General features: G+C 37.0%; 1 protein-coding gene across 1 annotated transcript in view; it reads right to left on the reverse strand.

Moving 5' to 3' along the window:
• The window catches only part of PCSK2 (proprotein convertase subtilisin/kexin type 2), a 249000-nt gene that overhangs the window by 206277 nt on the left and 15202 nt on the right, over positions 1 to 27521 (reverse strand). The window contains exon 2 of the mRNA XM_077872118.1: positions 8099 to 8203. Within this exon, the coding sequence (XP_077728244.1) occupies positions 8099 to 8203 (105 nt within the window). The remainder of the gene's footprint in view (positions 1 to 8098; positions 8204 to 27521) is intronic.

The raw sequence follows: 27521 nt of genomic DNA on the forward strand, positions 1-27521 counted from the left end.
AATAAATAAATAAATAAATAAATAAATAAATAAATAAATAAATAAAATCTTTAAAAAAAAAGAAATTTAGCTTGCTGATGTGCTGACATTAAGAAAGGGAGATAATGCCAGGTTATCTGGGTGGGCCCAATAAAGTCACAGGAGCCCTGAAGTGGAAGAGAAGGCAGAAAGTATGAAGAATAGGAAGGATTTGGGTGTATTGTTAGTTTCAGGATGGAGGGAACCACATGAGACAATACCGTTTTCAATCATATGGCCAACTAGCATTCTTAGAAACATCTTTGTCATGTGCAACTCTCCATCTCAGAGTGCATTTCCAGGAAATCCAAGCTAAGACACCATCTTTGTTTACATTTGTAGAGGAATCCTACGGTAGGATTTTGAAAGGGGTGAAGTGGAAACTATGCATGGTCAAAATTAACTTTGCAAACTTTTTAGGAAAGTTGGAAATCGCTGTGCTGCATCTCAGTACATCACAGGCCATTCTTACCCACAAGAAGTCTGGTCCCATTACATTCTTTGTACAGGGGAGCAGGGAAAATTAATTTATGAAACACAAGTCAGTGACTGAGCAGCAACCTGCAGTGGTGAAGATTCCTTGCATACCATAGGATGAGCCTCCCTTTAAGTTCTCATTTCCTCACCTGTAAACTGAGAATCTGAGAGTATGTATTTCACAGGTGATGTTGGAGGTTTAACAAGATGATGCATGCCAAGCCCTCAGCACAGCACTGAGTTGTAGGATTTGTGACCCTAGCTGTGGATTTCATTTCCATAATCTCTCAGCCCTCATCTGAATTCACCTCCAACTGCTGACAGCTTCTCTGTCTCTGCCTCTCTGCTCTAAGGCCTTTTCCAGCATCCTGAGGCTCGCTTAGCCTGTGCACAGGGCAGCCCAAAGTGCTAGGGATTTAACATCTGGGGTCAACTCAAACATGAGAGATGGAGCTGGTAGATTAATCACCCATTAATCAACCTTGTTCCCTGTAGGACAAATCTAAACACATTCTACACAACACCCTTGGAGAGTCCCCAGTGGGACTGAGCCTCAGGGGCCTACAATGAAAACCTGCTAAAATATCCACCCTCTATATGCTTTCCTCACTTCCTTTCTTCATTTCACTCTTTCTCTTGTGCTTCCTAGGACTGACCCCCCAAATGGCCCTCTTCTGAGTCCTTGTCTCAGGGGTTGCTTTTTGCAGGAACCCAAATAGAACAGCAGCATATAACACACATTCACCTTTCTTAAAACTGTTATCAAATTAAAGTGAGAGGAAACCCTTGAGCCCTCCTATTCTTTTCTGACTCAGTGATCTGGTTCCTGCAGAAATGTCATGAGCAGGATCATTGAAGGACTATGTCCTTCGTTCCCCTCACTAACATGCAGAAGGTCATTTGGCTGGTAGGTGGGCCTGGTGAAGTCTGAGCCAAAATCCCTTCCTAATGGATTTCATTGCACGTGTATTCACTTGAATTTATAGCTCATTTTTTTGTAAAGCAGCTTTCGTCTTAGAGCCTGAGACACATATAACATTGTGGAAGCATGTGTTTGCTGCTTATGGATTCATGAGGAGAGGAAATAAGGTAGAGAGAGGCAGGAAGGAAAAACCAGAAGAAAAGAGGAAGATATGATAGCTGCTTAACTTTGGTATGCACTTCTGGTTATTTGCCCCTTTAGCATGCGAAATATGGTTCCTTTTTTTAATGATAGAAAATTGAACTATTTACAGAATAGAAAATGTCCAGGTCACTGACGGGGTCACATTCTTCAAGTGATATGAGACACTGTTAAGAGGTGGGGGGCAGAATCTCACCCACTTTCCACCAGTCAAAATTCTTTTTTTTTTATTTTTTAACTTTTCTTGAGTTCTGTCTCGCATTCTCTATCTTCTTTTTCACAGTGTAACTTCAATATCACTTTATTTCAGTTTGTTATGTCTTCAGTGTAATTTATTTCTGTTTAGAGTAGACATGCCAGAGACACCATGAACACTTGTTAGCCCAGCAAGGAAGGAATCTCTCTTAGGAATTCTGGCTAATATGTACTTTTAACCCCAAGAGTTAAAAAGACTTAATTTACTTTCATACCCCACCAATGGTTAAGTCTACTTGTATAGCTTTACTTGTGGACCACTGGAATGTCATAATCATGCATTGTGGACAGCTGTTTCTCTATGAGAATCCCAATTCCCAGTAGGCTATTCCCTTGTTCAACCAGGAGAACTAAACCTAGATTGGACAAGATGGTTTTCATTTTGGGGGTCTTGAATTACTTTCATAAACTCATGTGTGACTTCATACCTCCATTTCAGGAAAGAGAAACAAGTATTGGTCCAACTCATGCTACAAAGAAATGATAAAATGCTTATTTTTTTAGATAAGTAAGATATAATTAGATCTATCTCCTACCTTTTTCACGTCAATAAGATATTTGGAAGATAGATTGGAGAAATCCTATATATTCCTTTTTTAAAAAATATTTTTTAAATTTATTTTAGAGAGAGAGAGTATGAGTGAGGGTCGGACAGGTAAAGGGAGAGGGAAAGAATCTCAAGCAGACTCCACGCTGAGTGTAGAGCCTGATGTTGGGCTCCATCTCACCACCCTGGGATCATGACATGAGCTGAGATCAAGAGTCAGATGCTCAACCAACTAAGTCGCCCAGGTGTCCCAGTCCTATACATTTCTTAGAGCAGTGTCTCAAACTTCACCATTTGTGACTTAACAAATATGAAGACCAAACAAAACCAAACACCAAAAAACACAATCCTATTCTTTGGGTATAAATTATTTTAAAAAGGCAGTAAAACTAATTGCTATTTTTACCTAGCCTCCAGGCAGAAAGGCTCATGTACTCACTGTGGTGGTTAAGGAGAGAACCCTAAATTCTACTAGTTACTTACTGGCTGAAGATTTGATCAAAACCAAAACCAAACCAAGCTAAAACAAAACAAGACAAAAAAATGCAAGAAGACATTTTTCTCCATGAAATTTTCTATTTGAAATTAGATTTTCCAAAGATAATGGTGCTTTTCCTTCTCTCCCCTAACTTTTAATCTAAATAATCAAATGGTTATTTAATACTATAAATCGAAGACAGAATACATATAAGTGGCATTGATTATAAAAAGTTAATGACTAATGCTAGGTATTCGAAAAAGATTGTAAGCTAAGATTTAACAATTGTGACAAAATTTTCTGTTACTTATGGAGGAAAAGGTAAATGAATTTCTTTGCTTGCTTTGAGCTGCTGAAGTTCCAGTATTCTTTTCTGAAAGATATCTTTAGATTGAGAATAAATTGCTATATTATTGCTGTGATCATCTCATGGGCTTCTTCAGATCATGCTTTCCATGTCATCGATGCTTAATCTTTCTGATCTGAATCTAGGTAGTATAATCTATAATCTATAAGATGTTCACAGTCATGGCTAAATTACTCCTTCTGAGTTAGATCTAAAAACAATATTATATCATGTCAGAAAAGGACTCAGAGCAATTGCAAGCCATTCTCAGCTTCTGTCAACCACCTGAGTTTCAAGCAGGCTAATAAATTTATTTTTAAAAAACTATATCAGTTACTTTATTATTTAAATCCTAGGGACAAAGAAAGTCTGGTTCATTCATTATTCAGATTTTTGCCAACACATCACACCAATCTTGTCCAGTTAATTTTTAAAAAATGGGAAAAATTCTCATTTGTTCTGGTGGTAGTTTGATGAAATTGCTGTAAAACTATCCAGTGATACTAACTTTTGTGGGGTTTTGCAGCACCCTAAAATCCCCACAGATGTGTTCAGAATAGACCCTTAAAAAATAGAACTAGGTCACTACTGGATCATGTGTCTACCATCTATGGTCATTAGACATCTGGATAAATTTGGATGAGGAAGAAGCTAGAAAGAAACAGCTTCTATATATAGAATGCAAGGAGACATCATCCATTCTTTGAGACAGGGAACTGAAAAGTTTTCAGCAAACTGATAGAGGGGTTTCTGACTTGCAAAATTGAAAGATGACTTAAAAATGATTTCAAGGGATAATTATGCAGTCTAATAAAATTGCTTTGAAAAGGGAATGTGTTTGTAATTCTCAAATCAAATATAACTTCTCTTGACAAATGAAGTTCAGGTTACTTGTTAAATTTTTTGGCTTCCATGCAACTAATGTGTGTTGCTCATTGATGGAATTCTTCTTTATGTTTTTTAATGTATCTCATTTCAATGTTATGTCAGATATGCAAACATGGTTCAGCATAACTGTGAAACAAATATTATCTTAAATCAATATAATCTCCACAGTTTTTCAGGTACTTGTGGAACTGTGGTGATTTGATATGTAGACTGTGGACTGCCATCAGGTTTGGCTTCAAGATTTGTTGACAATGCTCTAAGCTAAAGTTTAAAAAAATCCCACAGATGTTTTGAGCTGGGGATATTGTTCTTAACATTGATGCTGAGAAGTCATTTTTAGTTTTATTATTTCATCCCAGCTTTGGATTTATTACCTCTTCACATTATTTTAGATATCCAAACTTTCCAAACACATTTGTTCTCACTGGGGTGGTTGTACCAGGACCATGAAAATGATCAGCAACACAGTGTATTGGACTTTTGAGATTAAAAAATCGTTCTTCGTGGGGTTTTCAGTGACTGGGCTTGAAAGTAATAGAATAACAACTGGTTTCCTCTACCCACAATTAAGAATATTTCTAAAGGAAGAGGTAAAGAGAAGGCTGTACTTCTGTTTCCTTATTGGAGCACATTTTAGAATAAAGATGAGAAGGACAAGAGCCTGACATGGGGCTTGATCCCACCACTCTCAGATCATGACCTGAGCCAAAATCAAGAGCTGATTGCTTAACCAACTGAGCCACTGAAGCAGCCCTGCTACACTTCTATTTACTTTTCTTTTTGCAGCCTGCATGAATGTGTTTGGGAACCCAACTCTTGCCCTTTTGTTTAAGATCTGTAGACCCACATGGCAAAATTCTTATATTGCTACTCTTGCATTGGTCATAGTCAATGCTTTTTGTTTAAGAATAGACACCCACCACCACCACCATGAGGATGTGGAGAAAAAGGAACCCTCATGCACTGTTGGTGGGAATGCAAACTGGTACAGCCATTGTGAAAAACAGTATGGAGGTTCCTTAAAATTTAAAAATTGGACTACCTTACAATCCAGGAATTCCACTATTCTGTATCTACCCAAAGAATACAAAAACACAATGGGATGCCTGGGTGGCTCGATGGTTGAGCGTCTGCCTTTGGCTCAGGGCATGTTCTTGGAGTTTCAGGATCGGGTCCCACATCGGGCTCTCTGCATGGAGCCTGCTTCTCCCTCTGCCTGTGTCTCTGCCTCTTTTTGTGTGTCTCTCATGAATAAATAAATAAAATCTTAAAAAAAAAGAATACGAAAACAATAATTTGAAAAGATATATGCATCCTTATGTTTATTGTGGCATTATTTACAATAGTCATATTATGGAAGTAGCCTAAGTGTCCATTGATAGATAAATGGATATAGATGTGGTGTGTATATATACACAAACACAATGAAATACTATTTGGCCATAAAAAGAATGAAATCTTGCCATTTGCAACAACATGGATGGAGCCAGAGAGTATAATGCTAAGCGAAATAAGTCAATCAAAGAAAGACAAGTGCTATACAATTTCACTCATATGTGGAATTTAAGAAACAAAACAAATGAATGAAGAAAAAAAGACAAACCAAAAAATAAACTCTCAACTATGGTGAATAGGTTATCAGAGAGAAGGTGGGTGGGGGTAAGGGTGAAATAGGTGATGGGGATTTAAGAGTACACTTAATGTGATGAGTAATGTGTAGATTTGTATACTGTACACCTGAAAACAATATAGCACTGTATATTAATTAAACTGGAATAAAAAAGAGTAGTTGCTGCCATATTTTGCTATCATGCCAAATCACAAGAATTATGCAGGAAAGATTCAGGGCTTAATCTAATATTTTAAAATGAGATAGTCATCATTAGCAGGTTTTTTTTTCAAAGAATTACGAGATTTTGTGCTTTATTTCTTTTCCTATAATGACTTGTTATTGACAACGGCCTTGACATTTACCCTTGAAAATGTCAGAAGAGGCACAGGAGATGTATGATCTTTAGTGTCCCTGCTATCTTCTACTGATCATGGCATAGAGGCAGCTCCCTACCAGAACCCTTCTAGTGGGCAGTGAGGGGAGAATGGATGCCCCTTTTGGTTAAAATAGACAATATTTTGAGGAGAAAGAAATGATTAGAATCACTAGTGCACAATCTTCTTTCTTATTACCTAACCCATTTTATTTTCTTCTCTTTTGGAAACATCACTCTAAAAACTTCAAGAATAAGCATTTCAAAGATCATTTCAAGCAACTGAAAGAATAAGAAAATCTTAGCCTAATGGGCCCAAGGAGTCTCTCTGATCCAAACAATGGCTTCTCAGTTTCATTGTTCCTCAGTTCTCTTTCCCAAGCATATCCTTCCTTCTGCCCCAGTTTCTTTTTTGTTTTCCTCTCTGAATGATCTTGAGGCAACATTTTTAATCATGGAAGAAAAGAATCAAATAAGACTTTTAAGAAAATATATAAATAAAAGGAATAACAATTGGAAATAAAGAGTAAGACATTGGGGCAGGGATGAAGTGCAGGGAAAACCAGTGCCACAATTCACCAGAGTGGTCTTTGTCTACTGCTATCCACTATAGGTGAAACACATAGGCTTTCTGTCCATTGGCTTACCAAGGGATTCCCTAAGCTCTGAATTGGTACAGCCAGGGCAAAGGCTGTTATGACACAGAAAAGAAAGTTGTTCCCTTATCTAAGGGAATAACCTTATCTAAGATATATCCCTATCTAAGATAATGGTGCCAGTTTCTTCAACAGACCCTTTAAGAATGCCTGTTAAGGGTGGCAGCAGGCAGCTTGGATCTTACTGTGAAAGTAGATAAAGTGACTTCTCAGAGCAGAATTTCCACTCCAGGGAATGGGGATCCCCTGGGTTGAAGAGTTAAAGGAAAATTGCCTGTGGCCTGTCAGTTGGTAGTGTGCTGGGGAGTCTGTTTCATCTGCATTTCTAATTAAAGCCCAAATTAAACCCAGTCAAATGTTCACATGAAAAGCCCCAAAAGAATGAGTTTCCAGATTCCATCAATTCAAAAAGAGTCTCATGTGTAAATCCCTAACTCAAATGTCTGACCCACTTTATATCCACTTTCCCCCAAGAGTTCTGGAGAAGAGGTTATACAGCTGTCAATGTTCAGAGAGCAATTTGCCTGGATTATTAATTTCCCTTTTAGTGAATCGCATAAGAGAAATTATTCTACTCAGTTGAATGAGTCTGTAAATGTAGGGGGATGGCAGAAGTGATGTGATGAAGGAGAATTCAGGGATGACCAACGTTCCTATTCAGGAAAAGGAGATGCTTTGTGGCTAAAATAATAAGTTTGATTGTGAGAAAGATGAATTTAAGCTTCCAGGGTGAGTAGGAAATGAGATCTAAGAACAAGGTAAAGATTGTAGGTTAAAAATGGAGGTCATGAACACCATCTAAGCATGGGGGTAAATTAGATGAATGTGAAAAAATACAGTAGAGAAGAAAGGATGAGATGGTCTTGTGCCTGCAACCATGCATGGATACTTGAGAAGCCTACTGTTTGCCAATCACTCGATGGCCCAGTCATTTCTCCATGCCCAATATGGGGCACAGCAACCTCCTCAGAGCATGGGACTCACCAGCAGAAACCTTACATAAAATGATTCATTAAACATTTGTTTTCTTTCCATCTATCACAGGCCACCAGAAGTCCAAACACAATAATGCAGGAGAAGATAGCCAGTAAAGGAGTGATACCTCTGTTTATTTCTCCCCTGCCCCACAGCCTATAAAAGATTTACTTATTATGCACAAAGCAGAGGAGTAGAGTGTCTCCAGGCCACTCTGCCAAGGGTCCGTTTTACCTATCACAAAACTGAGTGTCTTTACTTCAAAATTCCCAGCCCACCCTTTATGCATCCTCTCAGTGGGCTCAGTTGTGGCAGCAGAGGTTGGAAGGCAGGTATCCAGGGAAACTCACCCTGGGGTCTCTCTCCAGCTGCTGCTTGTGATGTAGGCTGCGTCTTCTCTTGGCTTTTGCAAGGCCATTGTGATAAAAGTGGTATAGGCCTTCAGTGAAGGGAAGCTGTGGAGAATCAAACAGAAATAAGACATAATTAGCTTCTGGGGTTGGCCCCAGGATAGGGAAACAAAAGCTGGGGCTGTGTGCAAGGGTTCCATGGGCTGGGATGTATGTAAGAAAACTGGCAATTTTCTATCAGACTTATACTTCAATTTCCCTCTCTTTGTACTATCATTTTCTTTACTTTTTCTTATGTACTGCCCATTCACTTCCTTTCTTCAAATACCTTCTACCTTTTCCTTTATTTCTTCAATTTCCACCCATTTAAAAAAACTCTTCCTCCATGGAGCATTCCCTTTTTATTCACCTTTATATTCACCCACACCAAGTTCTCCAATCTTTCCTCTTGAACTAGTATTTACATTCCATGTCTAGTTGCTCTAGAATTGTGTTGTGATCTAATTCTTTTTTCACAGCTGGATTATCTGTCCCTATCTTAGACTTTCTCTGTGACTCCTTGATGCATTTCATCATATTGGGCATAAGGCAACCATATAAATCTACTAAGCAACTGTTAGGAGATAGCCAGATTTGCCTCTGTCTCCCTAAGGGTACTTGGGATTAGATATGGGTGTCAGAGCTAGTTGGAGAGGCCACAATAATGAGAGCTTGTCTGCTGCTTAGGGCCTGGCAGATGAAGAAGCTGAAGATTAGAGAATCTAAACAAATTATTTAAGTTCTTCTCAAATACAAGAATCTGAGGGAAAGGAGGACTATCACTTATCCTATGATAAAGCTGTGTTTGGTGGCTAAAAATCTATAAAGATGGATTAGTACCACAACAATAGCACAAAAAAGGGGAAAAGAAACAAAGCTATACTGGAGCACAGTTTTTGTATACTTTTGAATTTAAGTTGGTATTAATATGTATAAGCTATTTATTGTTTAAGTTACTTATTGTAATCCCCAGTCTTCCACCAAGAAAATAACTAAAAAGTATATAGTAAAATAAACAAGGTAATTAATAATGGTGCACTAAAAATATTTAACACCAAAAGGTTATTATGAAAGAATAGAAGATAAAAGTTTATATGACATATAGAAAGCACATAGTAAAATGGCAAGTGTAAATTTCTTTTAAGTATTACATTAAATATAAATGGATTGGAAACTTCAATCAAAAGACAGATTTACAGAATGAATGAAAAAACCCCAACTATATAGTATTTATAAGATAAACACTTTAGATTCAAGTACATAAATAGGTTAAAGTAAAAAGATGTGAAAAGATATACTATACAAACAGTAACCAAAGGAGAGGAAGACTTACTATACATGTACTACATATAATTGATTTTAACCAAAATTGTTACTATGGACAAGGAATGACATTTTGTGGTGATAAAAGGATTAATGCATCAAAAACACGGATAGATTTAGGTATATATGCATATAGCAACAAAGTCCCCAAAACTCACACACAAAAATGACAAATCAAAGGGAGGAATAGATAATGCAGCAATCACAGTTGGATGTTTCAATAGCCCTTTTCCAATAATATGTAGAATAAGTATGAAGACCAAAAAGTAAACTGAACAAAACAAAAAAACAACTAAACTTAAGATATAGTCATATAATATTCTACCCAACTACAGCAGAATGCATAGTCTTCTCAAGTAACACATGGAACATTCTTCAAGATAGATCATATGTTAGGCCACAAATCAAACTTCAATAAATTTCAAAGTAATAAAATAACACAAAGTATGTTATCTGATCACAATCTCTAATTATATATATATATATATTTTTAAATCTCTAATTATATTAAAAATCAATAATAGATGAAAAAATTCAAAATTTGGAAAACAACATACTCCTAAATAATTAATGGGTCAAAGAAGAAATTACACTGACTATTCCAAAATACTTTTATATGAATGAAAACAAAAACACAGAATTTAAAAACTTTTGAGGTGCAGTTAAAGCAGTACTTAGAGGGAGATCCATAGCTGTAAGTGCTCATTGTGAAAGAAGAAAGACCTCAAATTAATAACCAAACTGGAAAAAGAAGAGCAAACTAAATCCAACAAAGCAGGATAGAATTTAGAAGATTCAAGTAGGAATAAATGAAATGAAAAACACAAAAATAATAGAGAAAATCTACAAAACCAAAAGTTATTCTTTGCAAAATTCGAGAAAATTGGCAAAACTCAAAGAATATTGACCAAGAAAAAGACTCAAATGAATAAAATCAGTGATGAAGGAGGAGACATCACTACCAGCCTACAGAAATAAAAAATAATTAAGGGAATTCTATGAATAACTGTCAACAAATTAGATGTTAGTGAAATAGACAAATTCCCAGAAAGACATAAATTTCTAAAATTTATTCAGAAGTAATAGAAAGTTCAAATAGATCTATAATAAATAAAGAGATTAGATTAATATTTTTCAAACTTCCTGTAAAATAAAACCAGGTCCAAGTAGTTTCACTAGTGAGCTCTACCAAATGTTTTACAGAACTTATACCAATTCTTCAGAAACTCTTCCAAAAAATGGAATACAAAGGAACACTTCCCAAGCTCATTCATCAAGGTTAATATTACCCTCATATGAGAACTAGACAAAGATATTATAAGAAAACTACAGACCACTATCCTTTACAAATATCAGCCCCTAAATCCTCATCAAAACACTAGCAAGCTGAATCTAGCAACATATACAAAGGATTATATACCATGACCAAGTGAGATTTATCCTAGGAATGCAAGGTTGTTTTAACAACTGAAAATCAGTTAATATAATAACAATATCACTAGAGTAAAGGACAAAAACCACATGATCATCTCAATAAATGCTCTTTTTAAAAAAGATTGAGATGATCATTAAAAAAATCCAATACTCTTTTATGTTAAAACATTCAAAAAAACTAAAAATGAAAGGGAATTTCCTCAATATGATAAAATGTATCTATGAAAACAAAAAGCTAATATCATAATTTAACCCTGAAAGGCTGAACGCTTTCCTCTTACAAGACAAGCTTGTCTACTCCTGCCACTTATATTCAACAGTGTACTGGTGGTTCCAGTTAGGACAATCAGGCAAGAAATAGAAATAAAGCCATCCAGATTGGAAAGGAAAAAAAAAAAATCATCTGTTTCCAGGGGAAATAATCTTATACATAGAAATTTCTGAGATATCCACAAAAAACCTATTCAAATTAACAAATGGGTTCAGCGTGATTGCAAGATATAAAATTAACATACAAAAATCAATTGTATTTCTATATGCTAGCAATGACCAATCCAAGAACAGAATTAAGAAAAAAAATTCATTTACACTAACATCAATAAGTAAAATACTTGAGAATAAATTCAACAAAAGAAGTATAAGACTTGTACACTGAAAAGTACAAAACATCATTGAAAGAAATTAAAGAAGTTATAAATAAATGGAAAGACATCTCACGTTCATGGACTTTAAAATGGTAATACTTCTCATTTTTGCTGATCCTAAAATTCTTATGGAAATGCAAAGGACCCCAAGAAGCCGAAGAAATCTCCAGAAAGAACAAGTTGGAAGACTCACACTTTCCCATTTCAAAACTTAAACAAAGCTACAGTAATCAAAACAGCCTGGTATTGGTTTAAGGAGAGACATATAGTTCAATGGTATAAAGTTGAGAGTCCAGAAATAATTTATAGTAATTTGTGGTTAATTGATTTTAACCTTGGTGCTATGAAAATTCAATGGGAAAAAATAATCTTTTCAACAAGTCATGTTTGCAAACTGAGTATCTACACAAAAAGAATGAATTTGGAACCGTATCTCACACCACATAAAAATTTTAACTCATTATTTATAGCCCTACATGTAAGAAGTGAAGCTCTGCAAATCTTAGAATAAAACTTAGGAGTAAATATTCATGACTTTAGGCTAGGAAATGACTTCTTAGATGTTAACCAAAAGTACAAAGGACAAAAATTTCCCCCCAAATCAGACTTCATTAAAATTAACAGTGTTTGTGCTTCAAGGAAAATCATTAAGAAAATGCAAAGACAACCCACAGAATGAGATATTTTCAAATCATACCTAAGATAAAGTACTCATACAAAAATATGTTAAGAAACAAAGCCAAATAACTCAATTTAAAAATAGGCAAAAGATTTGGATAGTTATTTCTCCAAAAAAAGATACATAAATGACCAATAAACACATGAAAACTTGTTCAGCATCATTAGTCATCAGGGAAACATAAATCAAAACCACAATGAGATATCACTTCATACCCACTAGAAAAAACAAAAATAAAACGAAAAATTATAAAAACCAATAAGTGTTGGTGACAAAATGTGAAAGAATTTGAACCCCTGTACATTGCTTGTGTATAGAAAATGACCCAGCCACTTTGGAAAACACTTTGGCAGTTACTCAAAATGTTAAGCACAGATTTTCATTTGATCCAGGAATTCTAAACCTAGGTATATATCCAATAGAAATGAAAACACATGCCTACACAAAGACATGCACACAAATTTTCTTAGCAACATTATTCACAATAGATAAAAACTAGGAACAACCCAAATGTCCATTAACTGATGGATAAACAAAATGTGGTATGTAGATACAATGGAATATTATTTGGGAACAAAAAGGAAGGAAGCATTGTTATGTGCTACAACATGGATGACACTTAAAAACTAAAGGCTACATGAAAGAGCCAGAGAAAAAAAGGCCACATATTGTATCATTTCCTTTATATGAAATGTCCAGATCAAACACATAGAAATACAAACTAAATTAGTGTGCACATTAGGGCTAAGAGGAGGCAGCAATACAGAGTGATTGATAATGGTACAGGGTTCCTTTTTGGGAGATCAAAATGTTTTAAAAGTAGATTATGGCAAGATATCACAACTTTTGTATATATAAAAAATCACCAAATTGTACATTCTGAAAGGGCAAATTTTATGATTTGTGAATTATGTCTCAATAAAAATGTTATTTAAAAAATCCTGTGATGAATAGCCTTGTAAATGTCACTATATGAATAGATGAGAGTTTTCTTAAAGGATATATCCCAGGAACTCAATAATTTAATTAGAGACTATAAACATTAGCATTTTGATAAATATCTACCAAAAGTTTTCCTATCAAATTGTATAAGAACAACCAAAAAGTAAGAATAAGAATATCCATTGTCCAAAACTTTTAACAACACTGGACATTTTAATTCTTCCTATTTAATAAACAAAATATGTCATCTTATTTGGATTTCTTTCATTATTTTTAAAGTTTGAGTATCTTCTCCTATGTTTATCAAATATTTTAATTCCTTCTCTTTGAATTGACTGTTTGTATCTTTTATGCAATTTGCTATTGCTTGTCATAAGCCAGGTACTGTGTTTTGTGCTGGAGAGACAAAGACAAATATGACATGGAAATAGCTCTCAATCCACTAGGGAAGGCCTATTTACATACAGCAGCATAGAAATGGTAGTCTGTGATGGAATGATTTAAAAGCATGAGTTCTGGGGTGCCTTGGTTTAAATTCTCACTCTTCCACTCAACATGCCCTTGATGGCATGTTATTTCACCTTTCTGGGCCTCAATTTACTCACTTATAAATTAGGAGTGCCCCTTTCTCATGTTGTCCTGAGAATTAAGAGAGAGAATGCATGGAAAGTTCTTGGAATAATGCCTCGAATGTAGTGGGCACTCAGTAAGTGTTAGCAAGTATTTTTTTATTGTTTGAGTACAGTGTGCCACAACACAGCTACACACAAGGTGCCATTAGAACCCAAAAAAGAGATTATTTTAGTAAGAAGGATATCTGGAGAGTGTTTCATGAAATTCCTGGAGGAAGGGAAGATGTTCAGACAAATGGAATATTTATCATTTTTATTAAAGCACATTTTCCTAATGTTTCATTTTGAAGAGTGTGGTTATTTTTAAAACATAAAAGCAAGTTCTTTGACAGTCTTCTCATCAAGAGTTGAAGTACATGATCCCAACTCTTGAATCTGGGGAATGTGACTGTTTTGATCAAAAGCAATGTGGGAGCCTGGGTGGCTCAGGGGTTGAGCATCTGACTTTGGCTCAGGGTATGATCCTGGGGTCGGGGGACAGAGTCCAGCATCGGGCTCCCTGCATGGAGCCTGCTTCTCCCTCTGCCTATGTCTCTGCCTCTCTCCCTCTCTCCCTCTCTCTCTCTCTCTATGTCATGAATAAATAAAATAAAATCTTTGAAAAAAAAGACGGGGTGAAAATGATGCCATGTGACTTTTGAGGCTGGGTCATAAGAGGCCATGTGACTTCTGCCTTGCTCTCCAGAACACTTTCTCTTAAAGTCCTGATCTGCCATTTAAGTTCAACTACTCCTGGGCTGCCATGCTATGAGGAAGCCCAAAGCAACTTTGGGAACTTTGTAGAGTGCTTTGGTTGACAATCTTGGTTGAACCAAGTCTCCAAGACACCCCATTTTGGGTGCTAAATATGTAAATGAGGAAGCTCTGGATGATCCCAGATTCTAATCATTCTAGTCATCCTTCAGCTACTAAATCTTCCCAAATGAATTCCTATGTGGAGTATCAACAAGCCATCTCCACCATGCCCTGCCTGAATTTCTGATCCCAATTCCATGAACATAATAAAATGGTTGTTGCTTAGTACTACTAAATTTTAGGTTGGTTTGTTACTCAACAATAGATAACAAAAAACAAACAGCTGGCTAAAAAATGTTTTGTTTCCTCAGCATTCAGGACTGTACAAACTTGAAACTCTACACTATTAGTTTTGCCTGTTAATTGGTGATACCAGCCTGGAACAGCTCCATTAGGGTCCCTCAAGTGACCTTCCTGGCACAGTGGGGAGGGGGTCTTGGGGCCAGAGCAGCAGATACTGGATGAACTCCAAGGGCACAGCAAACTTGTCTAGGAGTCTGGTGTGTGAATGAAAATCTTATAGAATGCTGCAGCTTTTGTGATTTAGTTCCTGTTCATAAAAATCACATTCTCAAAAAAAAAAAAAAATCACATTCTCCAGGGCAAATTAAACATAAATACTTCACGTGCATTTTCCAGGCTCAGTGATTCTTGGATGTTTTCTTCTACTTAATCCCACTGATATACTCAGGGTAATGTCAAGATTTAACTTCAATAGTAAGGGTGGGTGGAGGATGGAAAAGGAAAGAAAATAGAAGTGTGCTTTCCAAAGACTTGTGGCTCTGATCACTGTCAGATGGTATGAACTTGGAGTTTTATTTTCTACTGTGAAGGGCATGATAAATATATGAGTTTGCCTAGAATTCTCAATGCTACAAAGGACTTTGGGGTTATTATCAAATACCAGTGAGCTTTGGAGGGTCATTGTTCTGGCTTTGTTTTACTGATTTTTAGAAATTAAATTTGAATGAAGGCAAAAGGAAAATTCTTCTTTACAATAGAATTCCAAATAATAAATGTAGAAAATTGGATTCTACCCTTTAGGAATAACTGTGGTTGGCAAGCAAAGCATCACCAATGATACTAAACTTACTGGGTGAAATATAAAAATAAATAAAGAGAAAGAGTACCAGTGGAGAAAACTGACAGACATGATCTTAAAGAAGTGATCAAGGTAGCTTCACCAGAGATGAAATGTATCAAAGTGATGTGCCTCAAGATATGATGCACCAAGGAGACAACATCACTTATGTGATTGCATATCCTGGATTGAATCCCAGATCAGTAAAAAGGACATTAGTGGGAAAAATTTGAGTAAAGTCCATAGATTAATTGGTAATATTATATCAATTATTTTCCTGGCTTTGATAATTGTGTTAATGGTTATATAAGCTGTTAGTTTGGGGAAGGCTGGATAAAGAGCATTCAGTAACTCTGTGAGCCATGTTTTTAAATTAATCTTTTTTTGTGGTAAAATGCACATAATATAAATGTATCCATTTCACCATCTTAAGTGTACAGTTCAGCGGCTTTAGGTACATTCATATTGTTGTGCAACCATCACCACTGTCTATCTCCAGAACTTTTTCTACCTTGTAAAACTGAAATTCTATATGCAATAAACAATAACTCCTTATTGTATCCACCCTGCAGCCCCTAGTTATCATTGTTTTATTTTCTGTCTCTGTGGAATTCGACTATGCTAGATACCTCATGTAAGTGGAATTAGAAAGTATTTGTGTTTTTGTGACTGGCTTATTTCACTCAGCACAATATTGTCCAGGTTCACTCTTGTGTGGCATGTGTCAGGATTTGCTTCCTTTTTTAAGGCTGAATATGTCTTTAATGTATGTTGAATATTGATGAATAGTCCGGTTGCTTCCACCTTTTGGCCACTGTGAATCATGCCGCTGTGAACATGGGTGTACATGTGCTAGTTTTGCAAATTGGTTTAAGTCAAAAGTTACATCCAATTTGAAATTTTAAAAATGTAAAAATATTTTTAAAATTAAATTTGAATGTCCTTAGGAGGACATTTAAGGCAGAGGCCCCACCATATCCTATTGTCATATACTGAGGTCATTTGAATGCTTATGTTACCTGAAGGCAATTGGATTGCACCCTGGCTTGGCTTAACAGCTCCTAAAATGAGAAAAGATTTTGGCTCAGGATGGGGCAGGGCTCTTGCAGTTGAGAAGGAGCTCTAGTCAGAAATTCAGGGTCTCCTGACTGGAAATCAGCACCTTTCCCATCATGCTGCTTCCACTGCAGCCTTGGTCTGTGCCCCAGCCACCTTTGCAACCATGGCTATGAATCCAAGAGACTGTAGGCTGGAATTTCTAATGAAGACAGGTGTGACTTTAGGACAGCCTAGCTGGTGAGTGACATTCCCTCGGCTATGGACTTGAGACCGACAACCTGGGATTCTAGGTTAAAGATGGAGCTAACAGGTCTCATGGAGCTGAAATTGGAAAGTGGCAATAAAAAGTAAACTGACTGATCACAGACCTAACAGAAGATTAGTCTGCCGGCATTTGCTATTTTTTGGTGTCCTTTTGCTTCTTGCTTTTGGGTTGTAGCGCCAAGATCTGCTGTCCTCTGAGCATCTAAAAAGGGCTATCTGAGGATATCAGTGTGCAAGCCATGAAGCCACCACATGTAGTGAAAGACAAATGCTGTGTAACTTACAGTAGTATAAAGTTGCTGCCTACACAGACCTTGATGATGTAAAGCTCATGCATTCCCCCATTTTCCCAGTAGAATGCTTATCTTATAAATAGAAAAGACATGTTAGCAATAGTCTTAGGACCCCAAACACTCACCTGAGTGTTTTTTTTTTAAGATTTTATTTATTTATTCATGAGACACACACACACACACACACACACACACACACAGAGGCAGAGACACAGGCAGAGGGAGAAGCAGGCCCCATGCAGGGAGCCTGACGAGGGACTCGATCCTGGGACTCCAGGATCACACCCTGGGCTGAAGGCGGTGCTAAACCGCTGAGCCACCCAGGCTGCCCCTCACCTGAGTGTTCCAGTAAGAAACCTCTCATATACATTAGGACTTAGTGTAGTATATTTTCAAATGTTTTCTTCACTTATACACACACACACACACACACACACTCTCTCTCTCTGTCTTTTTATACCATCACCTTTTTTTCTTAAGGCAAAATATGCTTGGCTCCAGAAAGAAGGAGAAAAACAAGTGAAAGAAGAATTCACAGCAAATTGTCAGCTTAAAAGTTCAGGCTAGGTGACAGTATAATAACATTGCTAACTCAGACTTGCAGAGTTTTAAAAAATTCTCATTATGCCTCAAAGTTTTATGGATCCCAGCAACACTTCCTATTGCCTTTCCTCCTTCTCTCTTGCTTCCTTTTCCCCCTGCTAACCATTGCTCCAAGCTAAAGCTTTTCTCTGAACCCACATATTCCCATTCCTCAATGGGGAGGGGGAACCTCAGGGAGCTGGCAGTCAATTATGAACCAATCAAAAGGCATGCGAAATCCTCACAGAGTCCACTGCCTGCTTTCCTTTGGACCAGAGTTTTTTCCACTTATACAATCCATGGATGTTCCAGGAGAGCTGTAAGCCTGGCCTCCACCCCAGATTTTGTGCCTCTATGTATTTGCTTGTTCTCAGAAGTGCCCATAGCTTCTTAGAGATTCTCGAGTGGGTCCAGAGCCTCCAGTCAGTGAATACTGTCTAGTTTAGGCATATTATATTATTTGCCTACTTTTTTGTCATTTCTTCATTGTACTGATTTTCATGATGCTCAGTCAGGCTAAGTTGGGAGTCTAGTTTGGTAGAACATTGGATGTCTTACAATTTTGTTATCAAGAAGAGCTGCTATCAAAAGGTTTAAGGAATAAAAACTGGGAAGCAATATATCAAGGACTGAAACCAACTCAGCTGATATTGCTTATCAATTCATTTTGGGAACTGCATTTTATAGGCAGATCTAGCCTCTTCATTATGCTGACATTTCCTGAGACCATTCTTGATTTCTCTGTGTATTGAATACTTGGTCTCATGGGAATGCAGTTATCTCTGGGAGGGCTAACTCCCTAAACCACGGCTAGCCAAATGCCGTGTTTCAGATTTGCTGAGGAATGGGAGTTTCTGGGGCCAGAAAGGAAGAGAAGAGTAGTAAGAGAGGCAAAAAAGGAGAGAGCAAAGGCCTAGATCTGCCTGTATTGCAATCATGCCCCAGCCTGAACAATCTCTTGTATGTAGGTTGTAAATGCTCACTTGCAACTTTCTCTCAACCAAAAGCTCTTCTCTTCAAAGTCTGGACCTAGGATCATACTTCTAAGCTATTTAAATCCTCTCACTTCTTCCTGTTTTACTTTGGAAAGAGAAATGGACAAAAGTGGATCTGGAGAACAACAGGTAAAGACCACCTTTGTTCTGCAAAAGATTCTTCCTTCGTCTCATGCCTCCCTAGGACCACTGTTAGCTGCCTCTGCCGGCAGGCTCTCAGGTGATTCACAAAGAAGCTCAAAGAATATGATCAAGTGGCCAAGGATTGGAGAGACAGGCAAACCTGTGGAGGGAGGCTGCCATTCCGATGGCTGAGGGGCCCCAGGGGTCCTTATTAAAGTTCTTTAGCATTGCAGGAAACTTCTCAGCCACTTAGGGTTCGGTCATGTATCACCATGATAATATGTGTTACAAAGCACCACAAATCTTAGTAGCTTAAACAGCAACCGTCTATTTGGCTCCCAATTTCCTGGGTCAACAGTTTAGGCTCATTGAGTGGTAGTTCAGGTCTTGACTGGGCTATTTCACACACATGTAGTCAATTGTAGTTTGTGTAGTTGGCTCTGCTTCTAAGTACTGATTGGCTGTTAGTGGGGCACCTCAGTTCTCCTACACCCAGTTTCTCATCTTCCAGAAGCCTTGCCCAGGCTTGTTCTGATGGATGAGCAGAGTTCCAAAGGTAAGTACAACAGTACAAAAAACTCAATAGGAATGTGTAAGGCCTTTTGAGTCCCAGGCTTAGAACTGGAACACCAGCACTTTTACCATACTCTTGTGGCCAGAACAAGTCAGAAGCTAGCCCACCATCAAAATATGATTTAAAAATTCCAGCGCAAATATAGGAAGGCCAATAATTGGGCCATCAATAAAATCAATGTCCCATACTCAGAACACACCAGAAGGCCCACCCTGAAGATGCGTCATGGACCAGTTAATGTTTTGGGACATTCCAACAGCCATCTCTGCTAGAAGGCAAGGCATGAATGCCAAGAGTTTTGAATCTGTGAGACGGGATAATTGACACACACAGGGAGTCATCTTCAAAACGCAAAACAGGATGTTGCCAGTCCCCAGCAGAAAACAGCTCAAAGAAAAGATCCATTTGTAAATTCACCTTGCCACCTATGCCAGGTTCTTCAAAAACATTACCTTATTTTCTGATTGAAGCAGTCCTGTAAGGTGGGTGTTATTATTTCTATTTTAAGTATGAGGAGACAGAGGTGCAGAGAAGTTCATTTAAACTCAGGTCTGGCTGACTTTGAAGCCCATGCTCTTTCTCCTATTTTTCACTCTCCCTCAAATTTCTTATCAAGTCAAAGGACTTGTCTTTCTTTGGGCCAAGGAGAGTATGGATTCTGCACGTTACTGATACCTGCCCAGAGACCATTACTGGTTTACCTGGATTGTTTGCAAGGTAAGCTGATCTCAACAAGAATTCTGAGGCTTATGAACAAATAGATAAGTTGGAATGTCATCTTTAGGGCAAAGGAAAGGAAATAAAAGGAAATAAAATCCAGCATGATTTTATTTCTTAATCAAAACAACAAAAAGTCAATTCCTTTAACCTGATACGCTGATTAAATATGTATTCCCATCATGAAATAGAAAAAACTTTTTTTAAAGCAGGCTTCTGTATCAGTTATGAAGTCATAGCCACCATCCAGGGTAAGGGTAAGGATTGACAGCCTGAGATAATGAGGGAACAGACCATACTCCTCAGGCTCACATTGGACTACCCCCCCTCCATGGGTTGGACAGGAACCAACCAATTTCCACAATACAGAGAGGAGGTGCCTTTTATTCAAACATTTTCTGGAGAACACCCTCCATTTACTAGTCCATTTTTTTTTTTTTACTAGCCCATTCTTAAACCAGGAACCCTGAACATTTTTTGATCCATACTTTTCAGATTAGACCTTTACATTTTCATTTTTACACTTGTGATTTACTATCAAAGGCTGGTAGTGCCTAATAACTCTAAGTGCTCTGATCATCTGTCTTATCTTGTTCTCATTGTCAGCCAACTGAATATCCTCAGTCAGTCCCAACAGAGCAACTTCAACCTGCAGCCAAGCGGTCTGTGCACATTTTACAGTAAGGACACTTCTTCCTTATGGGAAGATTCATACACAAGGCTGGCTTTGTATGGAATATTAGGGATCAGAAGAATCTTAAGCTTAAAAAAATCAAACTACAGACACATTGCCTAAATCTTCATCTTTTAAAATTATCCTGGTGTGCCAAAAAGAACACTCTCCCTGGAGACAGTCTTGGGGACAACTGTAAGCTCCATGAGGACAATCCTTGTTTTGCTTCCAAGTATCTGGTATATAGTATGTGTTCATAAATATTTGTTGAATGAATTAAAAAATCAGGAAGTTCTAGACTGAGGTTGGGAGGAGTTGTTAAGTAGCTGCATGCCTCAATGTAGGTGACTATCTCTGGGTATGGCATTCTTGGGGCACTAGTAAAACGTTTAATGCTTTTATAAGCAAGCAGGAAATACAAGTATTTGAGACAATAAGGAGCAGTGAGGCTTATAGTAAAATGGGGAGTACATGCCTTCCTTAGGACAAAAAGATTGAAAGAACTATGGTGGCCAAAGAAAATCCATTTTATGAGCCAATGAGTGATTCATATTGTACCTTGTATCCCTGAACAGTCTAGAACTCTAGTAAGTCTTGGCAAAAGGTGCAGCTTAAGAGGGTTTGAACTCATAGAAACTTGTGAGATTGAACTGAAACTTGTGAGATTGAATACCTTCAGGTGTTCTAGCAGGCAAAAAATCCAGTTGATTATAGACATGACTGAGACTGTTATTTTTGTCTGTAGTTGGGCACAAGCTCTCTGCAACAGTTATGGCAAACAAGAGAGATTAATCTCTACAGAGCATCAGCTCCTTGCAGCTATCTCAAAATGACAAAGAAGGGGTGAAAAGTGGTCACCTGAGTTGCAAATTCACTTGATGGTTTCCTCACAAGAAAGCTGTTTTTTTCAAAACCTGGAATAACCCAGAAGAAGGCTGCACTTGGCCAAGTCAGTATCAGATGTGATTTCTTAATGAAGTTCACTGGTGCCACATTAAATTCCACATAGATAATAAGGCTGGAGAAAAGGAATTCATGTTTGACATACATTAGTTTGTTTGTGTATCTGAGAGCGGTCTCAGTCTCACTGGGATAAAACTGCAGAGAGCACAGAAAAGGTTGTGAAGAAAGAAAGGAGGTTTATAGGGAGGAAAGATGATTGTATTTTCAAGGAGTAAATAGCTATAAAAATGATGCTGCATCGTCTTCACTGCTGCAGAAAGACCTTCACAATATATTGCTTTTGGAAAAACGAAACAGTGTGTGCAGGTAAAATTACTACTTAGAAAGATGTTCAGCTAATATCCACTTAAATGTTAATAACAGGTGGCAAAATTTGGGATGATTAAAATTTTATTTGGTTTGCCTCTTTATTATTTTCTACAATGACCTTTGTAGACTCTTAAAATTGACATATATAATAAAGGTAATTTCATTTGTAAAATAAAAGCAACTGTACTTCATAGTATCCCAGCATTTTCATATGGAAATGGCCCAATAAAGTACCTAGCACCTGGTTTGTGGTTGTAAGAGGTTGTAAGGCACCTGAATTCCTCTTAGGGAGTGAATTGTCTTTATCTGGAAGAATCCTATGATGATTGGTAGGGTCCTGAGGCCATGGGTGCCTAGGGAACAAAAAGATCTGCTCTGCCTGAGAAGAATTTGTCTTCATCCATGAGAGGAAGGAATGATAAGGAAACCAAGGGACAGAAAAAAGAAAGGAGAGACAAGCCAGTAAGAGGTATGAGGGCTGGCATAACACTGGGCAAAGGGGCCACTGGTCAAATCCCAATGGCGAGATGACCAAAGGATGTCTCAAAACATGCCTGGTGCTTATTTTAAAGTCGTTTATATTTTGCAACATAAATCCCCTCTTTGGATCCCTGACATCTTCAGTAAAAATACATTATAGTTACAAATGCCTTGGATGAGTGGTTAGGGCCAGGTAGGTGTGGGAAAATCAAGGCTGAGGCTGAATTTCACACCTGTTAGTATAATGAAGAATAAAGATTGCATGTGTGGGATGAAGACATAATTTGTTAACTAGAAAGTTTTACTGGGAGCAAAAAATGGATCCAGAAGTGAAATGGGGATCCAGCTTCCACCCTTAGAATTTACAGGAATGTTGAGAAGAACTTAGGACTTCTATAGGTCACATAATTGTGGGGTGGGGGTTGAGTGAATCTTATCTAGATACTAATGTCCAGGCATTTCTAGTGGACATCTGGATTATATAGATAAGAAAAGTGAGTTTCAGAAAGTTAAACAACTGGTCAGGGTCATATTGCTTTATAGTGGCAGAGATTGGATTAAACCTCTCGGTAATTGAGAAAATTAAACTCTCTCAGTTTTGTAGAAGGAGAGATTTGAATGTTAGTTTTGAGTTAATATATGTCTTTTGGGGTGATTTTTTAGTTTTGAGATAATTTCAAACTCACAGAAAAGTTCCAGGAATAGGGCAAAGAATGTTCATAGAACTTTTACCCAGCGTCCTCCATCATTAACATTTACTGTGTTTTCTTTATCATTTTTTCTACATATACATATTAATTTTGTTGAATTTCCTGAGTGTAATTTCTAGACATTATTTGTTTCCTAAGAACAAGGTAGTATAAGTATCATAATCAGAAAACTAACACTGATATAATATTATTTTCTAGTTTGCAGACATCATTTATAGCTGCCAATTGTCTTAATATTTGTGGTTAAGAAAAAAATCTGACCCAAAGTTCAATCCAGGATCATTTGTTGCGTGTAGTTTCCAATTCTCTCAACCTGGAAGTATTTCTTAGATTGCCTGTCTTTGTCTTTCATGACCTTTTGACGAGTACAGGCCAATTATTTTGTATAACGCCATTCAGTTGGGAATTGTACAATGTCTTTTTTTTTTTTTTTAAGATTTTATTTATTTATTTGAGAAAGAGAGAGAAAGAGCATGAGCTGGGGGAGGGTCAAAGAAAGAGAGGGAGTAGATTCCCCGCAGAGCATAGAGCCCAAAGCGGGCCATGCAGGACCCTGAAATCATGACCTGAGTGGAAGTCAGAGACTTAACTGACTGAGCCACCCAGGTGCCCCTGTCCAATGTTTTCTTATCATTAGATTGAAGTTGTGCATTTTGGCAGGGATATCACACACATCATAGTGTGTGGTCTTGATGCAAGGTATACAGTCTTTTAAATGCAATTACTTTAAGTTCAGATGAACTATTCTGATCTCACTCACATAATAGTGAATTTACAGACTGAGCCCAAGATACATTTCTGAGCACATTCAGTGCTACTTGCTCACATATTTCTGAACATCCAAGTGTAAGGGTACTGAATAAGTTAAAAACAAAGCCTATACTGACAATGAGAAAGTAGACTTTGAAATAAAAGCAATACCATTTCCATTAGCACCACCCCCCCATGAAGTACTTAGATATAAATCTAACAAAATACGTGCAAGATATGTTTAGGAAGACTCAAAACTCTGATCAATGACATCAAAGAAGTAAATAAATGAGAGATAGTTCACGTTCCTAGGTAGCAAGACTTAATATTGTTAAGATGTAAGTTTTTGATCTATAGATTCAATTCAATCTCAATGAAAATCCCAGTAATTTGTTTTGTGGATATTGACAAATTGATTCCTAAGGTTATATATAGAAGCAAGAAACCTATAATTGGCAACACAATATTGAATGAGAGAACAAAGTTGGAGGACTGACAGACACTATCTGACTTCAAGATTTACTATAAAGCTACATTAATTGAGGCAGTATGAAATTCGTGGAAGAATAGACTAATTGATCAATAAGACAGAATAGAGTGTCCAGAAATAGGCCTGCATAGATATAGTCAACTGGTCTTTGACAGAGGAACAAAGGTGTTACAATGCAATAAAGATAGTTTCTTTAACAACTGATGCTGGAATGGCTGAACATCCACATGTAAAATAAATTAAAATAAAATAAAATAAAATAAAATAAAATAAAATCTAGTCACAGGCCTTACATCCTTCACAAAAATTAACTCAAAATGGATCATAGACCTGAATGTAAACTACAAAACTATAAAACTCCTAGAAAATAGCATAGCAAAAAATCTAGATTACCTGGGCCATGTGAGGGCTTTTTAGATAATATACCATCTATGAAAGAAATAATTGATAAGCTGGACTTCATTAAAATTAAAAACTCCTGCTTTATAAGAAGACAATATTAAGAGCATTGGAAGACAAGCCACAGACTATGAGAAGATATTTGCAAAAGACACATAAAGGACCATTATCCAAAATAAACAAAGAACCCTTAAAATTCAACAATCCAGAATACAAACAACCCAGCTAAAAGATTGGCCAAAGATGTTAACAGATACCTCGCCAATGAAGACATACCAATGAAGGCAAATAAGCATATGAAAAGAGTCCACATCATATATCATAAGGAATTGCAAATTAAAACAACAATAAGATAGCACTACATATTTATCAAAATGGCCAAAATCTGGAACACTGACAACACCAAATGTTGGTGGGAAGATGGAGCAACAGGAGCTCTCTTCACTGCTGGTGGGAATGCAAGATAATACAGCCACTTTGGAAGACAGTTTGGCAGTTTGCTATAAAACTAAACATACGCTTACCATGCATTTGAGTAATGGCACTCTTTGGTATTTACTCAAAGAAGGTGAAAACTCAGGTTTACACAAAAAGCTGCACATGTATGTTTATGGCAGCTTTCTTCATAATTGCTAATACTTGGAAGCAACCAAACTGTCCCTTGGTAGATGAGTGGGTAAACTGTGGTACACCCAGATAATGGATATTATTCAGTGCTAAAAAAGAAAAAGGAGCTATCAAGCCATAAAAAGACATGGAGGAAACTTAAGTGCATATTATTAAGTGAAAGAAGCTGATCTGAAAAGGCTACACACTGTATGATTCCAATTCTCTGATATTCTTGAAAAGGCAAAACTATGCAGACAATAAAACCGTGTTTTCCATGAGGAGGCAAGTGAATGAACAGAGAACAGATGATTTAGGGGGCAGTCAAAATAGTTTGCATGATAGTATAATGAGGGATATATGTCATTGTACTGTTTCTCAAACCAATAGAATTTACAGCACAAGGAGTAAGCCCTAAGGTAAACTGAATTTCAGTGATTATGATGTGTCAGTGTAGGTTCATCCTTGGTAAAAAAAAAAAAAAAAAAAAAAAAAAAAAAAAAAAAAAATTTACCATTCTGGTGATTGGTGTTGATGATAAAGGAGGATATGCATGTGGAGGGGGGCAAGGTATATAAGAAATCTTTGTACATCTTAATTTTGTTTTAAACTTAAAATGTCTTCAAAAAAGGTAGTCTTAAAAAAGTCTCTTTATTTAGTCTTCTTGCTAGGAAGCAACATGTTGGGCATGGAATATAAAGTATGTGGCCTTTTTTTTTATTTTCAATTATTACTTTTATTTCTTTTCATCATTTTTTTAAATCTTGGGGAGCATTTAAATCTTGGTTGGGCAGTGAAGAGAATAGGGATAAGGAGTTGGACATTTTGAATAAACAAGATGATGCCAAACTATAAAACAATCTAATCACTGAAAACACTGAGTAAGAAGCTATTCCATTCTTAGCAGAAAGGCATATGGAGGCACAGAAAGTGATATGCTATCTTATAAAAATCAATCAATGAGAAACAGTGCAAGACAATTTCATACGGAAGGCAAACAAGCCACATTATTTAGATGAATAAAGTAAATATGATTTCACTAGAGGAGTGGAAGTCTTGACAGCTTCTTTGAACAGCTGCCGTTCATGCAGCAGAGAAGCCTGCCTAATTGTTTATATGTATCTTCAGCTCCTCTGTCAACAGGAGGAGGCCTGTGGAGTAAGGATATAATTTCTTTGTATAACCAGATGTGACAGAGAATATTATTCAGCCTCAGCTTATCAGGGCATGTTATAAGGTTAGCCTGGTCTGAGAAGGTCCTTTGTGTATAGAATCACAGTTTTCCACATCCCCAACTTATAAAATAGGTATTTGTTAAAGCTGGTTGGAGTCATCAGATCAGTTGAAGTCTTATAGACTGGAGTGGAGAACTTATAACATGCTTTCGTTTCCACATAAATCTAAATATATCACCTTTCTGTCTGTAGAATCCATCCGTTTCAATGTGCTTATCTCTGTAGGACTCCATAAAAACCTGTTAATAAAATATGAATGTATGGATGGATGTTCCTTTGGAATTAGCTGTTTCCAAGAGAGGAATTAGCTATTTGAGGGGAGGTTGGATGTGAGAGTGGAGACATTGACCTCAAGTCATAGCACTCAGGATACCTTGCACATTTCTAAGCCACTCCTGAGCATTTGTCTCCATGGACAGCACTCAACTCTCTTCTGTAATTCTAGGAGCCATTCTTCCCTACTACCAGGAGTGCAGTAGTGCAAAACAGCTTGCATTGTACATGATTGTTTGCTATATTGAGCAAACAGTTCACGGTGGGATTCAAATTATGATTTACTCCCAAGAACTAAAGAACTAATTTATATCAAGTTTAAAACAATAACCAGGCAGTGAGACAGGTAGAGAGTACCT

This window comes from Canis aureus, chromosome 26 (genome assembly GCF_053574225.1).
Source record: "Canis aureus isolate CA01 chromosome 26, VMU_Caureus_v.1.0, whole genome shotgun sequence".
NCBI classification, from domain to species: domain Eukaryota; kingdom Metazoa; phylum Chordata; class Mammalia; order Carnivora; family Canidae; genus Canis; species Canis aureus.